Raw genomic sequence first — 19927 nt, forward strand, 5'->3', positions numbered from 1 at the left:
ATGTGGCTGACTATGATCCAGAAGTTTGTTTTTAAATTCACTTGGCTACTGCAAGCACGGCTCCCTGGATGTGGCTAGCTGATGGTGCTCTTTCAATGCCAAGTACAGGTTTCAGCTTATGTGGGCCATATTAGTCGCATTTTTGCTGATTTGCTGTTTATTGGCTGTCCAGCTGGTCAGGATTTCAAAGGCAGGTTTCTTGGGAAGGGCCCCCATGCTTCTGTGTGCTGCTTTCATTCCCCCTCTTTCAAAGTCCTAAAATTTGGGCGAGAGAAGAAGAGACCACACTGAGTACTGCCTTCCTGTTTCCTGGAAAACTCTTCAGCCTCGCCCCCTTTTTTCCTGGGTGGAATTTGGTGTCCTCCATAGCTGTACCAGAAGCTCAAATTTGACCACTTTCCTTCACAGTGCAGGGGACACTGCTTCTGTTGGGTTGATTGCAATCCAACAAGAAACAGTTCTTAGCACTGACAAACAATCCAACTGAAGCAATTTCCCCTGCACAGTGATAGAAAACTTGAATTTGAGTACAGCTATGGAAGGCACCTGGAAAAAAGGGAGTAACCTGCCTCCCCAGGTAACTAGGGTTACCAGCCTTGTTACCCCAAATGCTATTTGTTGCCCAAAATATCTCCTGTTTTGTTGGGAGGAATTAAGAAGGAGACAGAGAGCTTGCGAGAGAGGGGTAATTTAGCAAGATCCTCCTACCAGTGTTTACAGGGATTTTTCCCTTAGAGAAACTCTCAGAAATAAACAGGCGGTTGCTAAACCAGGGATGGTTGTTGTATTGAAAGTGGAAATGCTAATAAAATAATGCACACTGACAGAGATGGATGCATGTGGGAAGCAAACACATAGGGTTGCCAAGTCCAATTTAAGAAATATCTGGGAACTTTGGGGGTGGAGCCAGGAGACTTTGGGGGTGGAGCCAGGAGACATTAGGGGTGGAGCCAAGATCAAGGCTGTGACAAGCATAATTGAACTCCAAAGGGAGTTCTGGCCATCACAGGGAAATGGGGAGGGAAATGTCTGCTGGGAACTCTATTATTCCCTATGGAGATTTATTCCCATAGAAAATAATGGAGAATTGATCCACGGGTATCTGGGGCTCTGGGGTGGCTGTTTTTTGAGGTACAGGCACCAAATTTTCAGTACAGCATCTAGTGCCTCTCCCCAAAATACCCCCCATGTTTCAAAACGATTGGACCAGGGGGTCCAATTCTATGAGCCCCAAAAGAAGGTGCCCCTATCCTTCATGATTCCCTATGGAAGGAAGGCATTGAAAAGGTGTGCCGTCCCTTGAAATGTGATGGCCAGAACTCCCTTTGGAGTTCAATGATGCTTGTCACAGCCTTGATCTTGGCTCCACCCCTAATGTCTCCTGGCTCCACCCCCAAAGTCTCCCGGCTCCAACCCCAAAGTCCCCAGATATTTCTTAAATTGGACTTGGCAACCCTACCAGGCTCTCCCCCCCACCCCAAAGTTTTCCAACATGAATCTGGCCAAACCCCAACAGCCTGGGGGGAACTGGCAACCCAAGATAACCTGCCTCCCCAAGCGGCCCAGCATGCTTTGCTCCTGTCAAGGCACTGGCCTGTGGTTCCCCGTCTGCCTGACACCCTGTCCCCGGTTCCAGGCCAAGCCCCCACGGGACTGAGCCTGCACAGCTGCATTTGCATAGGCCGGAAAAGGAGCTCACGCGGAGGGGGGGGGCTCTACATTTCCTGTTTTCAAGGCTGAGGGAGGGTTGGTGGTGCTTGCGCCAAGACTGCAGGCAGGCCTCAGTATTTTGGGTGCTTTGTTGTCAACCAGCAATGGCAGCTTCTTCATTCTGGGTGTGGGCGATGGTGTTCACAGTGCTGGGAGTCTGTCCAGTTGCCTCAGGTAGGGCTTGGTCTATTTCTTTATCCCAGTCCGCATGTGGTGGGGGGAGGCGGCAAGAACGTTTGTTTGCCTGTCTCAGGCTAATTTTTGCAAAATAGAGGCGCACAAAGCATGGATGCCAGCCTCCAGTTGGGACCTGGGGATCTCTAGGAATTCCAGCTCATCTCCAGACAACAGAGATCAGTTCCCCTGGAGAAAATGGCTGCTTTGGAGGGAGGGGTCTCTATGGCATTGTACCCCACGGAGGTCCTGTCCTCCTCCAGCTGCATCCACCAACCCTCCAGGAGTTTTCTAACATGGATCTGGCAGCCCTCCCAGGATCTCTGCCAGTGCCATGGGGCACGGTGCTCTTAGGGATGCAGCCTCCGGGTGGGACCTGGGCATCCCCAGGATTTATAGCTCATCTCCAGAGCACAGCGATCAGTTGCCCTGGAGAAAACAGATGCTTTGGAGGCTGGGCTCTCTGGCTTCGTACCCCACAGAGATCCCTGTCCTCCCCAAATCTCCAGAAGTTTCCCAACCTGGACTGGCAACCCTACCCCCCCATCCCCTGGGGAATGTCATGAATGAGGAGAGGCACAGCTTCCACCAGGGTTTAAAGGGGAAGGGATTCCAGGTAAAAGAGGTGGATGCTGGTTGTGCTGAGCCCTGACACTTTGCTGGGCTTCTGCTACGGTCTCTCCTTTTGGTGTTGCTTAGGAAAGGCTCCTCAAACTCTCAGTCCCACGCCCAGCAGCTTTGTCTTTCTGGCTGACATTCACGGAAGCCAGAAAAGGAGGGAGGCGTTGTGTGCGGCGAGGTGGATCCACACAGAGCCTCTGTTTCCTTCCACCCACATCCTCTCCTCCGTGTGCAGCAGATGTGTGGGGACATCTGTGTCCTGGGGCAGAAGAACAGCGCCAAGAGCAGATTGGGGAGTCAACAAGCTTTGCAAGGCTGCATCTGAGCATGATTTGTTTCTAAAAATAATAAGCCCCTGAGTGGAGTCTGCTTGGGGAGGGGGAAGCCCTCTGCACATGCCTCTGAGCATTCTCGGTTGTCAGATTGTGCCCTTGAAGACTAGAACTGGGCAAGGGAAGCAGCTTCTGGCAACATCCTGAATACACCGACGTACTTCTCATACTTTTCATGGGGAGGGACGATGGCTCAGTGGTAGAGCATCTGCTTGGGAAGCAGAAGGTCCCAGGTTCAATCCCTGGCATCTCCCACTAAAAAGGGTCCAGGCAAATAGGCGTGAAGAACCTCAGCTGGAGACCCTGGAGAGCCATGAATGGGGCTGTGGCTCAGGGGTAGAGCATCTGCTTGGGAAGCAGAAGGTCCCAGGTTCAATCCCTGGCATCTCCAAAAAAGGGTCCAGGCAAAGAGGTGTGAAAAATCTCAGCTTGAGACCCTGGAGAGCCGCTGCCAGTCTGAGTAGACAATACTGACTTTGATGGACCAAGGGTCTGATTCAGTATAAGGCAGCTTCATATGTTAATATGTTTGGGGAGGGACGGTGGCTCAGTGGTAGAGCATCTGCTTGGGAAGCAGAAGGTCCCAGGTTCAATCCCCGGCATCTCCAAAAAAGGGTCCAGGCAAATAGGTGTGAAAAACCTCCGCTTGAGACCCTGGAGAGCCGCTGCCAGTCTGAGAAGACAATACTGACTTTGATGGACCAAGGGTCTGATTCAGTATAAGGCAGCTTCATATGTTCATCTAAAGATTATGACGTGTGTTTGAGTCCAGGGGCGCCTTTAGACTCAACACGGTTAAATTCCGGGGAGAAGCTCTTGTGGGCATGCACGCTCAACTCAGACTTTGCTCTGCAGCTTCAGACCTGCACGGCCCCTCCATCTGAGATTATGATCAGTGTTTACCTGTCTAACCTGCCCGTCCTCCAAGAAATGCAGGGCAGCCCCGCCTGCACCCTCCCAATAACCCATAGCCAGGCTGAGGCGGAAATTCAGTAGGCAATTTGAACCCAACTACAAATTAAGAGCCCCATGGCACAGAGTGGTAAAGTTGCAGTACTGCAGTCAGAGCCCTCTGCTCACAACCGGAGTTCGATCCCAGTGGAAGCTGGTTCAGGTAGCCAGCTCAAGGTTGACTCAGCCTTCCATCCTTCCGAGGTCGGTAAAATGAGACTCCAGCTTGCTGGGGGGAAAGTGCAGATGACTGGGGAAGGCAATGGCAAACCACCCCGTAAAAAGCCTGCTGAGTTGAAAACGACTGGTGCTTGCACAGGGGACTACCTTTACCTTTTTACAAATTATGAAGGAGATGCACTGCTGGCTGTTGTGACATTTTTTAAATTTTGTTTACTTCATTTACACACACACCTTCCTTTCCAAGGGGGACCCAAATGACTCTCCTCCATTTTATCCTCACCTCCACCCTGTCAGGTAAAGCCAGCTGGGATTGTGCGACTGGCCCAAGGAGGTCACCCACTGTTTACATGGCCAAGCTGAGTCACCCAGATCTACGGCTGAAACTCCATTTGAACTTCCATGTTAACTGTGGGGTATCTTGTTCCAATGTGACTGGAGCAGCTGCAGTAGAAAGAAAGTGGTTCTATTCCCATTCCCACTGCCCCAGAAAAAAGAGTATAAAGATAATGGCTGGATGACTTTAGTTTCTCATTCCATGAACTCCAGTTTTCTACAAACATTTGATGTAAATTGCTCTCTTGCTCTCTCTCTCCCTTTTCCCTACTGTTGTGAAAACTGAAGGTAATTATTCTCTTGTTAAAAATCAGCTTTTAAAATTTTGATGCCAGAAATTTTTATACATGTATGCATGCACACACACACAAAAGTACAGCAGCAGCAAGTGTGGCTAAAAGGTTCCCCAGAAGCTGGTTTCCGAGGGCAGCCATTTAGCTCGGCACAAGAACAGTTGGCTTCAGATCCAGAAGTACATGAGAGACCTTTGTCAGACATGAATAGACCTAGCAGTGGTAATCCTTAAACAAAGAAATTCCAAGGGGGAATCATGACACAAGAGTGCTTAACCTGGGATTCACATGTTCAGAAGAATGGACACCCCCGCACCCACCCTGCTGACTAGAGCTATTAAGATTTTTACAGCTGCTAATTTCCTGCCCCCAACATTTCCCCTCTTCTCTAATACAGCTGCTTCCAGTCTGCCTGGAACCTTCACACCTTTCACGAGCATCCTTTCCAACTAGATCCAAAAGGACTCAGATTTCTATCCGACGAAGGGAGTGTGGGCTCTCAACAGCTCATCCCCTGAAACTCTTACGGGTCTCTGAGGTTCTGGTGGACTCAGATCCAGTTTCCCAGAGCTACTCAAATTGCCTTACAGCTGGGATTCAGAGCACTGACCATGAGATTTCTGTAGTGAATGTCAATAAATCAAAAGTAGATTTGCAATTTACAGATACACACCTGAACAGCATACTCAAGATTGCTACAGCACAGACACATTCTCCAGATTTCGATGCAATAATTCAGAGCAAGAGGGGTCAGTTATCAGAGGCTGTTAAGCAAAATATTGCAGACATGCTAATATTTTAAGCATGTTTTATTTTAAGTAAAAAAAAAATCTTTAGTTGTGTTTCTCTGTGCCCTATAAAGTTTATATCTCTGCTACCTGGCATTATGTTTAGTAACACACAGGCCCAGCCTAGCAAGTTCTCATTTATGTCAGATCCAGCCTACATAACAGAGTTTGACACCCTGCTGAGTCTGTAAGATTTCCAGTCCCACAGAGACTCGGGAGACCATTTTTTGGCAGGCAGTCCAGAAAACTTTTTTTTAAAAAATGGAACTGGATGTATTTCAAACTTTTGGAATTAAATTTCAAAAAATGTGTGAGAAATCTTATTCTTCTTAAAAACAAACCACTGGAAAGCCAAAGAGACCTCCTCCCTCCTGACTCCACTTGGTGGCCTGCATCTTTCCTTCAGGTGCCTCACGCTCTGACCACCTGAAGAATCCGCGCTTCATTGCTGTCCGGTGGGGCTCCAGAGTCTCCTTCAGCTGCGTTTCCTCTTCTGGGGTCAGTTGGGTCAAGGAGAAGCAGGGCGAGCGGAAGGTGCTGGAGAACAGCTCCAGAGTTCAGATCATGAATAACTCATCAGTGTCAACGCTCAACATCACCAAGCTCCAGCACATGGACAGCGGCACCTACTTCTGCGAGAGCAGGGATGAGAAGGAGAAGATGACAATGCAGCACCGCTGTGGCACCGAACTCAAAATTATGGGTGAATCTTAATACTCTCTTCAGTACTCCCTTCTCCTAGATCCAAGGCCGTGTGTGTGCCATCCATCGGCAGAGTTCTGCCTCCAGGGCCGTTTGGTGGGTCTGCAGCCAAACGTTCCCAGGGAAAATAAAACCCAACTAGGATTTCATTAGGGGAGGGACGGTGGCTCAGTGGTGGAGCATCTGCTTGGCACACAGAAGGTCTCAGGTTCAATCCCAGCCACAGTCTAGTCTAGATCATTTATGTAGAACTTCTCCTGTTTCAGTGATGGGAAGGAGAACTGTAATCACATCTGGATGCACTGGCAAGTTCAGTTGCCCCAGGAGAACAGCCCAGGTTGGAAATGTGTCAGAGGAAAGCACTGAAGCCAGACTTCCTTTTCATTTTAAGGTATCAGCACCTACGAGCAAGTGCAAGACCGGAACACCATGAAAGACACCATCATTTTGATCCAGTCCGTTCTTCTTTTCATGTTTGTCAGCTTCCCTGTGTTCATGATTCTGGTGAAGGTGAGTATGTTGGGCATTCCCACTGAAATGCCACTTCTTGTGTTGCCAGTGCCTGGGACAGAAATCCAAATTGTTTCTGTGATACAGTATTGTGTGCATTGCCCCTACAACAACACAACAACAACACCACATTTTATTTATATCCCACCCTCCCCGCCGGAGCAGGCTCAGGGCGCCTCACAACAAAATTCATTTAATTATACATTGAGTTAAAATACATTAAATTATAACTGACAATATAAACCAACAGGTAATTAAAAACTATTAAAATTCTAAAAACAATAAGTAAATGTTAATAAGTTGATATGTTGGTGCTATTCAGATGGTGAATTTACTTAGCAATTACTCAGTGAAAGCCATTCGGAAGAGAACGGTCTTGCAGGCCCTGCGGAACTGTTCGAAGTCCCGCAGGGCCCGCATTTCTTCTGGAAGCTGATTCCACAGCTGTGGAGACATAACAGAGAAAGCCCGAGTACGGGTACTCTGGAGTTTTACATCTTTTGGCCCGGGAATAGTCAGCAGGTTTTTCCCTGCTGACCTCAGTGCTCTCTGGGGTTCATATGGGGAGAGACGGTCCCTAAGGTAGGCAGGTCCTCGGCCATATAGGGCTTTAAAGGTGATGACCAGCACTTTGTAACGAATCTGGTATATAACTGGCAGCCTATAGATCTATAGTGCAGCCTCACCATGTCTCCAAAAGGGCACTGCAGAGCTGGAGAAAGGGCAACCAAGATGATTAGAGGGCTGGAGCACCTTCCCTAGGAGGAAAGGCTGAAGAGCCTGGGGGAAAAGGGAGTGCTAAGAAAAGAGACTACTAAGGGGGGGATATGATAGAAGTTTATAAACTTATGCACAGGGTGGAGAGAATTGTCAAAGAAGAAGAGTTTGGATGTATACCCTGCCCTTCACTCAGAGTGGTTTACAGTCTCCTTGCCTTCCTCTCCCCACAACAGACACCCTGTGAGGTGGGTGGGGCTGAGAGAGCTCTGAGAGAACTGCTTTTCAACGAACAGCTCTGAGAGAACTGGAACTGATCCAAGGTCATCCAGCAGGTGCATATGGAGGAGGAGTGGTCTGCCATGCAGGCCCAACCCCTCATCTCTCAGAGGAGTGTGATGGGTGGGTGTGCAAGAGGCACCACGCAGGGAGGAAACTCACCTTGTCTTTCTCTGCACTCCCGTTTTCAACGGTCCCTTTGCTTTCTTCTCTGAGAGAAAACAGACAAGAAGGGAAATCAGCAAAACAGACACAAAGGTGATGGATGCTCCGCTCTGTTTACCAAAAAGATCAGGGATCTTTTTATCCAGCATTTAGGTGATTTCTGCAGAAGTTTTAGCCAAAGGTGACAGAGCAAAGCCAAAGGTGTGACTGTGCCATGGCACCACAGAAAGAAAAATTGAACAAAACAAACGTTTTGGCTCTTTCCCGCCATGGAAGCTTGGGCACTGTAACAGTAGTGGATTAGTGTAGAGACATCAGAATCCATATTTTATGCATCCTGAGAGTCTTGTTTCCACACACCCACAAGTTGCCCAGAGTACGTGCCACTCTCTGCAAAGTTTTAGCATTCTTATCTCCAGTTATTGGCACCATACTAGGCTTTGAATTATTGGCTCACTCCCCCATACAGTTTAGTTTAAAGCCCTCCTTATTAGGTTAGCAAGGCAGTTACCAAACGCCCTTTTCCCTACCTTCGTAAGGTACAAACCGTCTCCTGATAGAAGACCTCCATCTCAAAAGGGTAAGCCATGGCCCAGAAATCCAAATCTTTCCTGATGACACCATTGATGTAGCCAGTCATTTATTTGAAATATTAAATGGGGTGAGATGTTGAGTGGATGCTCCCAAGACAGCGGTGGTGGGGAGGGGCGAGAGAATCCCTGTAGAGGGATTCTTCAAGCAGGCTGATTTCTGAGGCAGAAGACAAACAATCGTTTTCAAAAGAACTGAAAGTGGTTTGAGAGAAGCCCTGTTGCTTCCCATGGTGTGCACACGCATGCCTTTCACCCTGGTGCCACCTCTGGTCACACAGGTTTGTGGGTCCTTGAAATGAGACAGAAGCCTTCAGAATCTCCTCCTTGAAGCAGAAGTGCAAGATGAGTGCACCCACCGCAGGCAGCAGTCCCTCGTTCAAATCCTATCAGAGCTCTTGGAGGAAAATCAGTCAGGCCACCAGGTGTTGACATTTCTTTTGCCCATCTGGGGAGAATTTCAGCACCACCCTAAAAAAATGAACATATGAAGCTGCCTTATACTGAATCAGACCTTTGGTCCATCAAAGTCAGTATTGTCTTCTCAGACTGGCAGCGGCTCTCCAGGGTCTCCAGCTGAGGTTTTTCACATCTATTTGCCTGGACCCTTTTTTGGAGATGCCGGGGATTGAACCTGGGACCTTCTGCTTCCCAAGCAGATGCTCTACCACTGAGCCACCGTCCCTCCCCTGACTGGCAGTGGCTCTCCAGGGTCTCCAGCTGAGGTTTTTCACACCTATTTGCCTGGACCCTTTTTTGGAGATGCCAGGGATTGAACCTGGGACCATGTGCAGATGCTTTACCACTGAGCCACCGTCCCTCCCCAAATCAGTGGGGTCCCAAAACAAGACCAGCAAGAAAGGAAGAGAAGAGGAGTGACTGGCTGAGGAGTCTGGTTCTAATCCCCCCTTTTTCTTTTAGGGTGATGGTGAGGAAGCCCCTGGTGAGGACCACACGTATGAGGTAAGCAGCAATGAAACAGGTTAGACTGTCAAACTAGAATCTGGGAGATGTGGGTTGAAATCCCCACTCTGCCGTGAAGCTCACTGAGTGACTTTGGATGCTTCCCATGGTGTGAATCTCTGGAGACTTCCTGTGTCACAAAGTCGTGGCCAGCCGCAAAGGCTTTTGATCAGATCCATTCTGGGAGCTCTGCGCTCCCCCAGTATGCACAGTCTTGATTCAGATTGGGAATGTAGAGTGTGGAGCAAGGGGGGCTCAGGCCTTCTTCTCCCTTGCATTGTTTTCCAGACCTGAAATCATCCCAGAGAGCTGCTGTTTGTCCAGGAGAAAGTGACCTGTATTGACACATAAGTTGCCCCTTCGGGGATAACAGCAGCTCACCAGAGCAATTTCAGAGTGGCGGAATGGCATGATCGCTTCTTCTCCACGTGTGCTATGGTCTCAGTAGAAATCAGGCCTCCCCACCACCTGCCTGAGAATTCCGTTTCAACCCACCACACGGCGGGTTGAAAAATCCTCAAATGAGGCCACAAATTGGAGAACTGGTATGAGAACCAGCCTTCAGCCTAATGGGACTGGTGAGGGTCAAATGGAGGGTGAAAGAGAGGAAGGGGAGGAGGAGTATAATACCATAGAAGGGTAATACCATACAGTCCACCCTCCAAACCAGCCATTTCCTCCAAGAAGAAGGAGGCGGAGGGAGTTGATTGGAGGAGGAAGAGATTGGATTTATACCTCACCCTTCACTTGGAGTCTCAGAGTGGCTTCCGATCTCCTTCCCTTCCTCTCCCTGCAACAGACACCCTGTGAGGGAGGTGGGGCTGAGAGAGCTCTGAGGGAACTGTGACTGACCCGAGGTCACCCAGCATGTGGAGGAGGAGGAGGTGGGAATCAAACCCGGTTCTCCAGATTGGAGTCCGCCGTTCTTAACCACCAGACTTTTTACACCAAAATGGATATTTATGTATTCTCCCTTGAGCTTCTTGAAAGAATGACAAAATGAAAAAGGACTTGATTTGATTTTCAGAATGGACCATCAAGCACGAGAAAGGAGCATTTCTTTTGTAATGTACTCAGTCCGGAGACGCGTGTAGGGCAACATTCTTTATTAGGAGCACGTTGCAAGAGAGAGAACACGCGGGCCGGGTCCCGCTTATATACAATCCCCGGTACAGCCTACTGGACAGGTCAGGCCAATCCTGACCTGTTGAACTTCCCGCCACAGCTGTTGATTGGCGGGGGATTCCACGCCCGGCGCTGGAGGCGTCTGGGACAGCCCAGTCGCCTCTGCGCATGGGCGCGTGTTGTTACTGATACACTACACCTTTACAGGAAGGGGAAGCTGCAAGAAGGGAGCCTGGGCTCCCAAGAGGTAGAGGCAGACGGAGCCTGGCTCCAGGGAGTGGGTGAGAGTGCCTCCACAACAAGAGAGAAGGGCGAGAGGCTTGCTTTGTCAACAGTCTGGTCCTTCCCCCAAGGCCGAGCGGCCACACAGATGTCTCCCAAGACAGCAACATGGGCTGGGGACAGACGGGCAGCTCCGTGCAACCGGGAGGCGTCTCAAATCATGCTGCCCTAAAACGGAATGGACAAATCCTGTCCACACATTCCCATGTGAGGTGTCTGTATATCGTGCGGGGGTACTTTGATGCATTCACACGGTTGTTGTGTGCCATCCTCTTAGCGCAGTTTGGGTTTCTTTTTTCCCCTTACAGTTTTAGTGGCCATGCGCTCATGTGCTCCTGCACTCCGGGGCAGTGATACTTAAAAAAAAAAAAAGAAACCAGTGAGCACCTAGAGCAGACTGGCAGATCCCCCCCCTGCCAATCCGCCTTGCTTGCCTGCCCCTGTGGTCAGATGCCGGGAAATGTGGGAGAGGTGTGGCACAAGATTCTGCTACCATTTCCCTCCTGGTAACTGTGTGATCCCTCTCAGTGTCCTCGGAAGACGGGGTGAGGGTGAGGGTGGAAAGGGCAGCCGCTGTGCCTCTCTGACCTTGACTTTTAATCTACCTGGGGGAAGAGCCCATTTTGGCTCCAATGGTCCACCTGAATCCAGCCATGGTGTCTCTTAATACTAACTTTGCTTCCAAAAAAGCTGAGATCTTCAAGGCTCTCTGTTTTGATCCTTCCCACACGGGTCATCGTATTAGTTTGTGGGGGTGGGGGAGGGACAACCAAGAGCCTTGTGGTAGGAATGGAGTCCGGTGCTCCCTCTAAGCTGTGGAGTCTTGCGAGGGGGGTGCAGGGTTCTGCCTCAGGTTTAGGGTTGCCAAGTCCAATTCAAGAAATACCTGGGGACTTTGGGGGTGGAGCCAGGAGACATTGGGGTGGAGCCAGGAGCAAGGGTGTCACAATCATAATTGAACTCCAAAGGGAGTTCTGGCCATCACATTTCAAGGGACGGCACACCTTTTAAATGCCTTCCTTCCATAGGAAATAATGAAGGATAGGGGCACCTTCTTTGGGAGCTCATAGAATTGGACCCCCCTAGTCCAATCTTTTTGAAACTTGGGGAGTATTTTGGGGAGAGCCACTGAATACTATACTGAAAATTTGGTGACTCTACCTCAAAAAACAGGGCTTTATTTATGTACTTCAATTTATGTCCAGCCCTCCTCTCCAACATGGCTTCCCTTGTGTTCTTACATTCTTAGCTCAGGCTTGCAAAGTGCTTTGCTTTGATCTCTCCAACGGAACCCTTAAACGCTTTCCATCTGTGACATGCAAATTCATTCAGGACGTGGGATATCACTCCAAGAGGGAGAGAGAAGGTGCCTTCATTCAGATCCACTTTGTTCTTCTGCAGGGCTTGGCTGTCGAACTGGCTGACACCTATGAAGACATTGGTACCTACCAGGACAAAGCAGAGAAGTGGGACCTCACGGAGCACCCCTGTGAAGAGTGATGCTTTGGGCGTGGCCCAGTCTGAGTTTCCCACTGGATGGGGCAAGCTGCCTCCTAGTTCCTGGAGGTGTTCTGGGGAGACCTCTTGGTGCCAGCTTGCTTGCGTTTCTCTCATCAGCTCATCTGCTAGAACAACTTCAGCATCTGAGATTCTATGGACTTTGGGGTATTGTTAAGAGACACAACATAGGAGGCTGGACGATGGGACTCCAGTCAGAGTGAACAAATAAAAGAAGGGGGGGGGCGGGCCAATATCAGCCACCAGAGAGATTTGAAAATGGGAGGGAATTTCTGACAAACTCATCTAGCTTGGCTTTTTTTGCAAAAATAAAATGCATTATTTTAATTTGGTTTTTTCCTTCTGCGTTCCCAAGTATGGAAGGGCACAAACAGGCCCTGATTTTTAAGGAGGGGAATGTTATGTGTCATTTTTTCAAAGTCAGTATTTCTAAACCTAATTCTTCCTTTAAAAATTCTAAATCCAGACATGAAGGAGAAGATCCCCTGGATGGTTCTCCTGGATGCAGAGCCCCAATTCACAGACAGGGAAGATATTTAACCATTCACCCATGGCATTTGAATGGGGAAAAGAACATGTCTTTTGAATAAACAAATGCTTTCTTTCCCATTAGAACACTAGTAAAAGTGCAGCAAGCCTAGTTTTGATTAGTAGGTTAAATCCCATGTTCCCTTGTGGCCCCAATTTGAAATATAGGCATTGCCGGTTACAGGAGATATATTTATAAACAACAAAGACAAACCCAATTAACGATATTATTTTTTACTCAAAATGCAAACATGCTTAAAACATTAACATTCTTACAGCATTTCCTCTCAGCCGCCTCCTCTCCAGGCTAAACATCCCCAGCTCCTTCAGCCTTTCCTCATAGGACTTGGTCTCCAAACCCCTCACCATCTATAGCCTTCGTAAATTGTGGTGCCTAAAGCTGAACCCAGTACTCTAGGTGAGGTCTAACAGAGCAGTTTAAAGTGATATGATGGCTTTGTATTATCTGGACACTATACTTCTGTTGAAACAGCCCAAAATCACATTTGCCTTTTTAGATACCCTTTTAGCTAAAATGTACATAAACACTTCGTTTCTTTGAATGAAACTAAGTTCTCAGGGCCAAATGAACTAAGTCCTCAGAGCCAGATGAACTGCACCCAAGGGTACTAAAAAAACACAATTTCTAAGCCTCTGGACATTATTTTTGAAAATTCTTGGGGAACAGGCAAGCTGCCAGAAGATTGGAGGTGGGCAAATATTGTTCTCATCTTCAAAAAGGAGGGAAAGAAGGTTCCAGGTAACTACTAACCCATCAGCTTGATGCCTATACCTGGAAAAGTTTTAGAACAAATAATCAAATAGTCAGTCCTTAAGCATTTAGAAAGGATGGCTGTGATCTCTAAGACCCAGCATGGGTTTCTCAAGAACAAGTCATGTCAGACTAACCTTATCTCTTTTTTTTTGAGAAAGTTACTACCTTGCTAGATCAGGAGAATGCTGTAGACACAGTATATCTTGATTTCAGTAAGGGTTTTGATAAGGTTCCATGTAATATTCTTGTTGACAAGTTGGTAAAATTTATTTATTTATTTATATTTAGACTTATATCCCGCCCTTTTCACCGAAGTGTCTCAGGGCGGATCACAATTTGTGGTTTGGATCCTCTATGGTACCATACAGTTTCTAGCACAAGTCCTAGAGCCTCCCCGATGTGACATCCCCAGTGCAATGACATCACTTCCAGGTGACATCATCATGCCGGGGACTTCCAGGTGATATCATCATGCCAGCAGGAGATTGGTACCCCCAATTCTGGGAGATCCCTGTGCCTGTTTGCTATCAGCCAGTTGGATTCCTTTTTGTTTGTTTGTTTGTTTGCTGTCGAGTCGCAGCTGACTTCTGGGGCCCCCATAGGGCTCACTGAGCAGGAGACATTCCGAGGTGGTTCCCAAATACTGACCAGGGATGATCCTGCCGAGCTTCCAAGATCAGACAAGGTGAAGCTAGCTTGAGCTACCCAGCTCAGGTTTGCTGGCTGCTTTGAAGAGTGAAATCAGGTGTGGGGACTCACAACAAAAAGATCAGCGTAAAACTTTTGGCAACTGCCTGAAGCCGTTACCAGTGGGGGAAAGGGGCTGCCTCTGATCCCCAGTGCCCCCTTCCCAAGTTCTGAATACCCACCCCCAGATTTGCAGATTTCCCCCCGCAAGGGATGATACAACCCTTGTTAAATATCACTGCCTTGCAACAACACAGTCCAATACTGGAAGCAGGGTTTTTTTTTTAACAGGAATGCAGTTCCGGCTGGCTTGGTGTCAGGGGTGTGGCCTAACATGCAAATGAGTTCCTGCTGGGGGTTTTCCACAAAAAGGCTCTGGCCGGCAGTATAAATTAACTAGGGCCTTTCTTGATGGAACCTCCTTGAAGCCTGTAGGGAAGGAAAGGCAGATCCAGAGAACTGCAGCCACCCCCACAAAGGCTCTTCTGTGCCCCCCCCCGCCCTCCTAAAGGAGGGGATTGTAAGGAGACATGGAGAGGCAGGAGAGAGCCGACAGAAAGCCAGTGCAGAAGACCAGCCAGTCCAAACAGCATCTGAACAATCTAAAAAGGTATCTGCAAAGGTGGTAACCCCAACACATCACTTTACCTACATATTTTTTACTTCTTGACTTACATATTTTTAATGGAGCAGTTGATGCTCTCCCAAGCAGACACTTGGGTATAACCATAACTCCAAGCATTAACCAGTGACTGCTCTCCCAAGCAGACACTTGGGTATAACCATAACTCCAAGCATTAACCAGTGACTGGATGGGCTGGTGATATAAATGGTAACAATATAATGAGCATTTTCTACAAGGTGTATAATGTCCATTTGTGGATTTCCACCTCTTTTTCCTGACAGGGCTCTGGGCCACACAGCAGAAATGGATTGAGGTTCATCAGCGGCTCTTAGCCACAGCTTATCGTTGGAACTCTCTGTCTGGGGCAGTGATGCTCTGTATTCTTGGTGCTTGGGGGGAGGCAACAGTGGGAGGGCTTCTAGTACCCTGGCCCCACTGATGGACTTCCTGATGGCAATTGGGGGTTTTTTTGGCCACTGTGTGACACAGAGGATTGGACTGGATGGGCCATTGCCCTGATCCAACATGGCTTCTGTTATGATCAGGCAAAGCTTTTCATGCTGAGGAAAGCAGCAACTGTTGAATGAATCCCTCCCTTCCTTTCAAGGAACTGGTCAAGAGATCTGTTGATCTGCCTCCTCCCAGCTCCATTTTTCACCTTGCTCTTCCCTTTAGTCTTCCAGAGTTTGTTTCTCCTTTCTCCAGCTTTCTAATTCAGCAAGTTTTTCAAAGGAAGCACATATTGGTGGTTACACAGCTGGGAAGATGAGGCGTGGACTCTGTACATGCTCAGAAGGACTCTGCTGGTGCTGAACTCTGGTGCTGAAAGGAGATTCTGGGGCTCAGTGCAGATAAACTCTGGTTCAAATGAAACTGTTGATTCTCAGCAACCCCCCAGCCACTTTGGGGATCTTACTACGCCCTGCTGGTTGGGGATCTCTCCAGCTGTTGCAGTCAGATTCTCCTCCACATCTGTGGCTGGTTACAGGCTGAGAAAAATGGCTGGCTGGTTGCTTAGCCTCTGCTCATCTGATAACTCTCAGGGTCATGAAAATTACACTCCCCCACCCCCGCTCCGCCCTCCTCCTCTTGCCTGAAATAAGATACTGCATGTAAGTGCTGGAGAGGATTATGCCAGGGGTCAGGCATGCAGGAAAGCAGATGGACGGGGCCTCCAAGTGGGGGTGTAGCCATGGAGCCCCCCCCCCTCCACCACCACCACCACGCAGAGGAGTCACTGATGGCGTAGAGCCATGGGCACTTTTGGGGAATCATCAGGATGGCCCGACTGATGTAAAACGTTGCCTTTATGTTGTACCATGGAAAGTGGGGGTGGAGAGCTGGCAGACGGGGCCAGATTGGTTCTCTGCAGGTCCCCTGTGGAGCTCCTGGCAGCCCAATTGACTTTGAGTCAAGGGTCAAGGACCACTTTCCACTGGTCAGATGCCCAGAGAGAGAGCATCCTCCCAACTTTGAGTTCTTGCACTCTTTCTTGGCCGTTATGAAAAGGGAAAGGACCATTGCTGAGCTGCCACTTCAGGACCCTTACTCCACGCCCCCCCCTGCCTCCCCCAACACCTACAGATGACCTTGCCTGCCTCATCTGCATCCAGTTGCTAAGTGAGAATTCAGTTTCTACCATTGGCAAGAGGGTTGGGAATCTTCTGGCTGGATTGTAGAGTGGCCCCCAAGACTTTAGAGGAAAAAAGAATATAGGTCCTATACCTACAACTGGGATACTTCAGTTACAAATTTATTGTTTTCAGCTTATTCCAAGTAGTTCTTCTATACAGTTTCCCTTTTCATCTCAGCCTTTAAGCTGTCAGCTGCTCTCTGTTGTTTTTCAACTCCCATTTTTCAAGTCTCTTTTTCTCAACATTCTGTCTGCTCTCCTTGGTTGCTCTGGGAAAGGGGTGAAATCTAGCCTGTCCAGCACTGGGGATATCTTACATTTCCATACAAATTAGTTACTTGCTGTATATATAGCACTTTTAGGAAACCGATCATCAGAGCTTTTTTTGTAGAAAAAGCCCAGCAGGAACTCATTGGCATATTAGGCCACACCCCCTGACACCAAGCCAGCCGAAACTGCGCTCCTGTGCATTCCTGCTCAAAAAAAACTCTACCGGTCATTCCCTTTGCAAGTAAATAAGGACATTTTTCAGCAACAGCCAAGCACAGCTATGATCCATTTCTTGTTTTTTGTTTCCTCACTTCTCCCATCCTACCTCTGAAGATCTTGAGGGGGCACACTGGACTCTCCTCACCTCCACTGCCGCATCCCCACCACCACCACCAAGCCTGTGAGGTGGGCCAGGCTGATCACATGGGGGGAGAGAATGATGTAAACTGCTATCATCCCCCCACACACACACTGTGAAGTATGACTACTTTTCCTATATAGAGGCTGCAGGGAGGGCAAAGGTGATGGAAAGCTGAAGTCAGAGGGGCAGATAAAGGGAAGGAGACAGGTTGCCAACTCCAGGATAGGGAATTCGTGGATATTTAAGGGGTGGGGCTTGAGGAGGGGTGGAACCTCAGACAGGTACAATGCCATTTCCTCCTAGAGAAACACTGGCGATCACAACTGCTCTGTAGATGGCAGAGATAAGCTCCCTTTGAAGTGGGGGGAGGTTAATGCCTTCACTTGGGTGGGTGGGAAGACAGCAAGGGTGTCAGGCACTTGCCCAGAGCCTCCTTCTAGAGCCTGTTGCATTTTTTTTTCCCACAACAGACCTTACTCCTAGTCTAAAATAAAATTTAAATGGTTCCATGCTTGGGCAGCTAAGAGAAGAGCCAGCAACTAGACCTAAATCTCCAATGGGTGCTTTCTGGCTGGCAATCAAGATCACAATTTTATTTGAAAATATCATCTAGCGTGTTTTTAGAAAGGTAAAGGTAGTCCCCTGTGCAAGCACCAGTCGTTTTCGACTCTGGAGTGACGTTGTTTTCACGGCAGACTTTTTGCGGGGTGGTTTGCCATTGCCTTCCCCAGTCATCTACACTTTCCCTCCAGCAAGCTGGGGACTCATTTGACCGACCTCGGAAGGATGGAAGGCTGAGTCAACCTGGAGCCGGCTACCTGAACCAGCTTCCGCTGGGATCGGAGGTTGTGAGCAGAGGGCTCCAACTGCAGTACTGCAGCTTTACCACTCTGCGCCACGGGGCTCTCTCTAGTGTGTTTTAGTCAGATGATATTTTTGCCTTGTGCCTTCCCACTGTACATACGTAAAAACAAAGCTTTCCTGATGATGCTTACTACAAGTGTAGTAAGCATTCTTTCCAATGGGTCATCACCTAGCCCCATTTGCCCCTCCCATGGGGTGCTTGTCACTTGTTTTTTAAAAGTCAACACCCAGATCTCCTGTCCCCTCTTGTTTCATTTGCTCTTTGTGACTGGAATTTCAGGACAGTTTTGGTGTCACCCACTCAATGGTAATGATGACCCTAAAAACAAGTCAGCATTAAAGAGGGGAAAAACACACCCAGATGTTGGTGCCTCTTTGGTTACTGAATACTCAATCTGTGCAGAGGGAATGCACCCCTCCCTCAAAACACACACACACACACACACGTCTTTCCTGGGAGGTGACCTTTAAACGATTCTGCCCATTGGAGGCAAAGCTCAGAGGGCCTTCTGAGAAGAGGCCCCCAGTTCACCTCCCCAAAACAGTGTTTTATTCATAGGGTGACATCAAACCTTTCCCCGAAATGTCACCAAACTCCAGCTCCTGTGGGCGTTGCCAAGGTGTCAAGAAGGCAGGAGTTGTAGGCTGCATACTAAGGTTACCAATCTCCAGGTGGAACTGAGAGTTCTCCCAGAATTAAAACTGACCTCCAGACTGCTCTATGGCCCTAGGGCTTATCACAGATTCCAGGTGAATTTTCCCCTCCACAGGCACTGCCCCCAACCTCCAGGAACTTCTCTGGCCACAGCTGGCAACCCTAAGGATACCCCTCCCACTATGGATCAGCTAGGGATGCCAGCCTCCAGGTGGGGCCTGGAGATCCCCCAGAATCACAGCTCATCTCCAGAGATCAGTTCCCTCAGAGGAAACGGGTGCTTTGGAAGTGGGCTCTGTCCTCCCCAGACTCCACCCCAAAAGCTCCAGGAGTTTCTCCACCTGGAGCTAGCCACCCATCCCCCACCAGTGGCTGGGGGGGGCAACCCGGCAACCCTAGGGTCAGCACAGTCACAGTCCTGACACAGAGAACAAAACATCCTCCCTCTCCACAACGCTCCTCCCAAATCCATCCTGAATCATGCAATGCTTCTACAGCCCGAACTCTCATCCTCAGCCACAAGCTGCCCATGTGCTTGAGTGAGGGCTATAGCCAGGATTTCATGTTTGGTGGGGCCCATGGCAGGACTTGTTGTTGGGGGGGGCAGGGGGGCCACCCAGTTTGGTGACCCTAGGGTCTCGACACTGTAAGCTGCCTTGAGTTCCACAAACTACAGCAGCTTGGCTCCACCCACCCCTTTGTTACGTGCCCCTCCTGCAGCAGAGAGACCAGCAGCAACGCTACTTCTTGTTCAGAGTGGTGGTGAGCGAAGGGGACAGACTGGGGGCTTTCCAATGGAGGGGCCATAAAGTTGGAAGGGTTTTTTTAAAGGATGGGCCTTCCCCCCCCCCCCAGGCCCCACTGTAGCTACAGGCCTGGCTTGAGTGTATATGGCCTGGATTTGCCTTGTCCACCAGTCTGTCCCTGTAGCCCCACCATCCTCCTATTAGAATTGTCCTCACGGTTTCATGGTTCCAGTCCTTCGTCAGCCTTTTCTCTCACAAACTTTGCTTCTGGAGCCACAGTAAATATAATTCACAGGTCAATGCATGTCAATTGCAATCTCTGTTTCCAGATAAAGGGCTGATGAAGGGCCGGAGCCACGAAACCGTGAGGAACTCCGGGTAGACGGTCCCTTGCTCTCTCGCTGACAAGTTGTTTTTCACACCTTTTTGCCTGGACCCTTTTTTGGAGATGCCAGGGATTGAACCTGGGACCTTCTGCTTCCCAAGCAGATGCTCTACCACTGAGCCACAGCCCCATTCATGGCTCTCCAGGGTCTCAAGCTGAGGA

The 19927-nt window shown here is 49.0% G+C and overlaps 1 protein-coding gene and 1 non-coding gene across 2 annotated transcripts; one reads left to right on the forward strand and one right to left on the reverse strand.

Annotated features, from left to right (window-relative positions):
- The first annotated feature begins 1732 nt into the window (after positions 1-1732).
- Positions 1733-12563, forward strand: CD79B (CD79b molecule). The gene is made up of 5 exons (XM_060255983.1): positions 1733-1884; positions 5792-6088; positions 6479-6597; positions 9270-9311; positions 12120-12563. Exons 1-5 carry the CDS (start codon positions 1815-1817, stop codon positions 12216-12218), a joined length of 627 nt encoding a protein of 208 aa, XP_060111966.1. The 5' UTR covers positions 1733-1814; the 3' UTR covers positions 12219-12563.
- A 7260-nt stretch (positions 12564-19823) lies between these two features.
- Positions 19824-19895, reverse strand: TRNAP-GGG (transfer RNA proline (anticodon GGG)). The gene has a single exon. It is a non-coding gene; the product is annotated as a tRNA-Pro (tRNA).
- Between the last annotated feature and the right edge of the window lie 32 nt (positions 19896-19927).

This window comes from Heteronotia binoei, chromosome 15, assembly GCF_032191835.1.
Source record: "Heteronotia binoei isolate CCM8104 ecotype False Entrance Well chromosome 15, APGP_CSIRO_Hbin_v1, whole genome shotgun sequence".
NCBI lineage: Eukaryota > Metazoa > Chordata > Lepidosauria > Squamata > Gekkonidae > Heteronotia > Heteronotia binoei.

Coding starts and splice junctions, on each gene's coding strand:
- CD79B (XM_060255983.1), top strand. CDS start 1,815: ATGGCAGCTTCTTCATTCTGGGTGTGGGCGATGGTGTTCACAGTGCTG. Junction 1,885..5,791: donor AGTCTGTCCAGTTGCCTCAG/GTAGGGCTTGGT, acceptor TCTTTCCTTCAG/GTGCCTCACGCTCTGACCAC. Junction 6,598..9,269: donor TGTTCATGATTCTGGTGAAG/GTGAGTATGTTG, acceptor TTTTTCTTTTAG/GGTGATGGTGAGGAAGCCCC.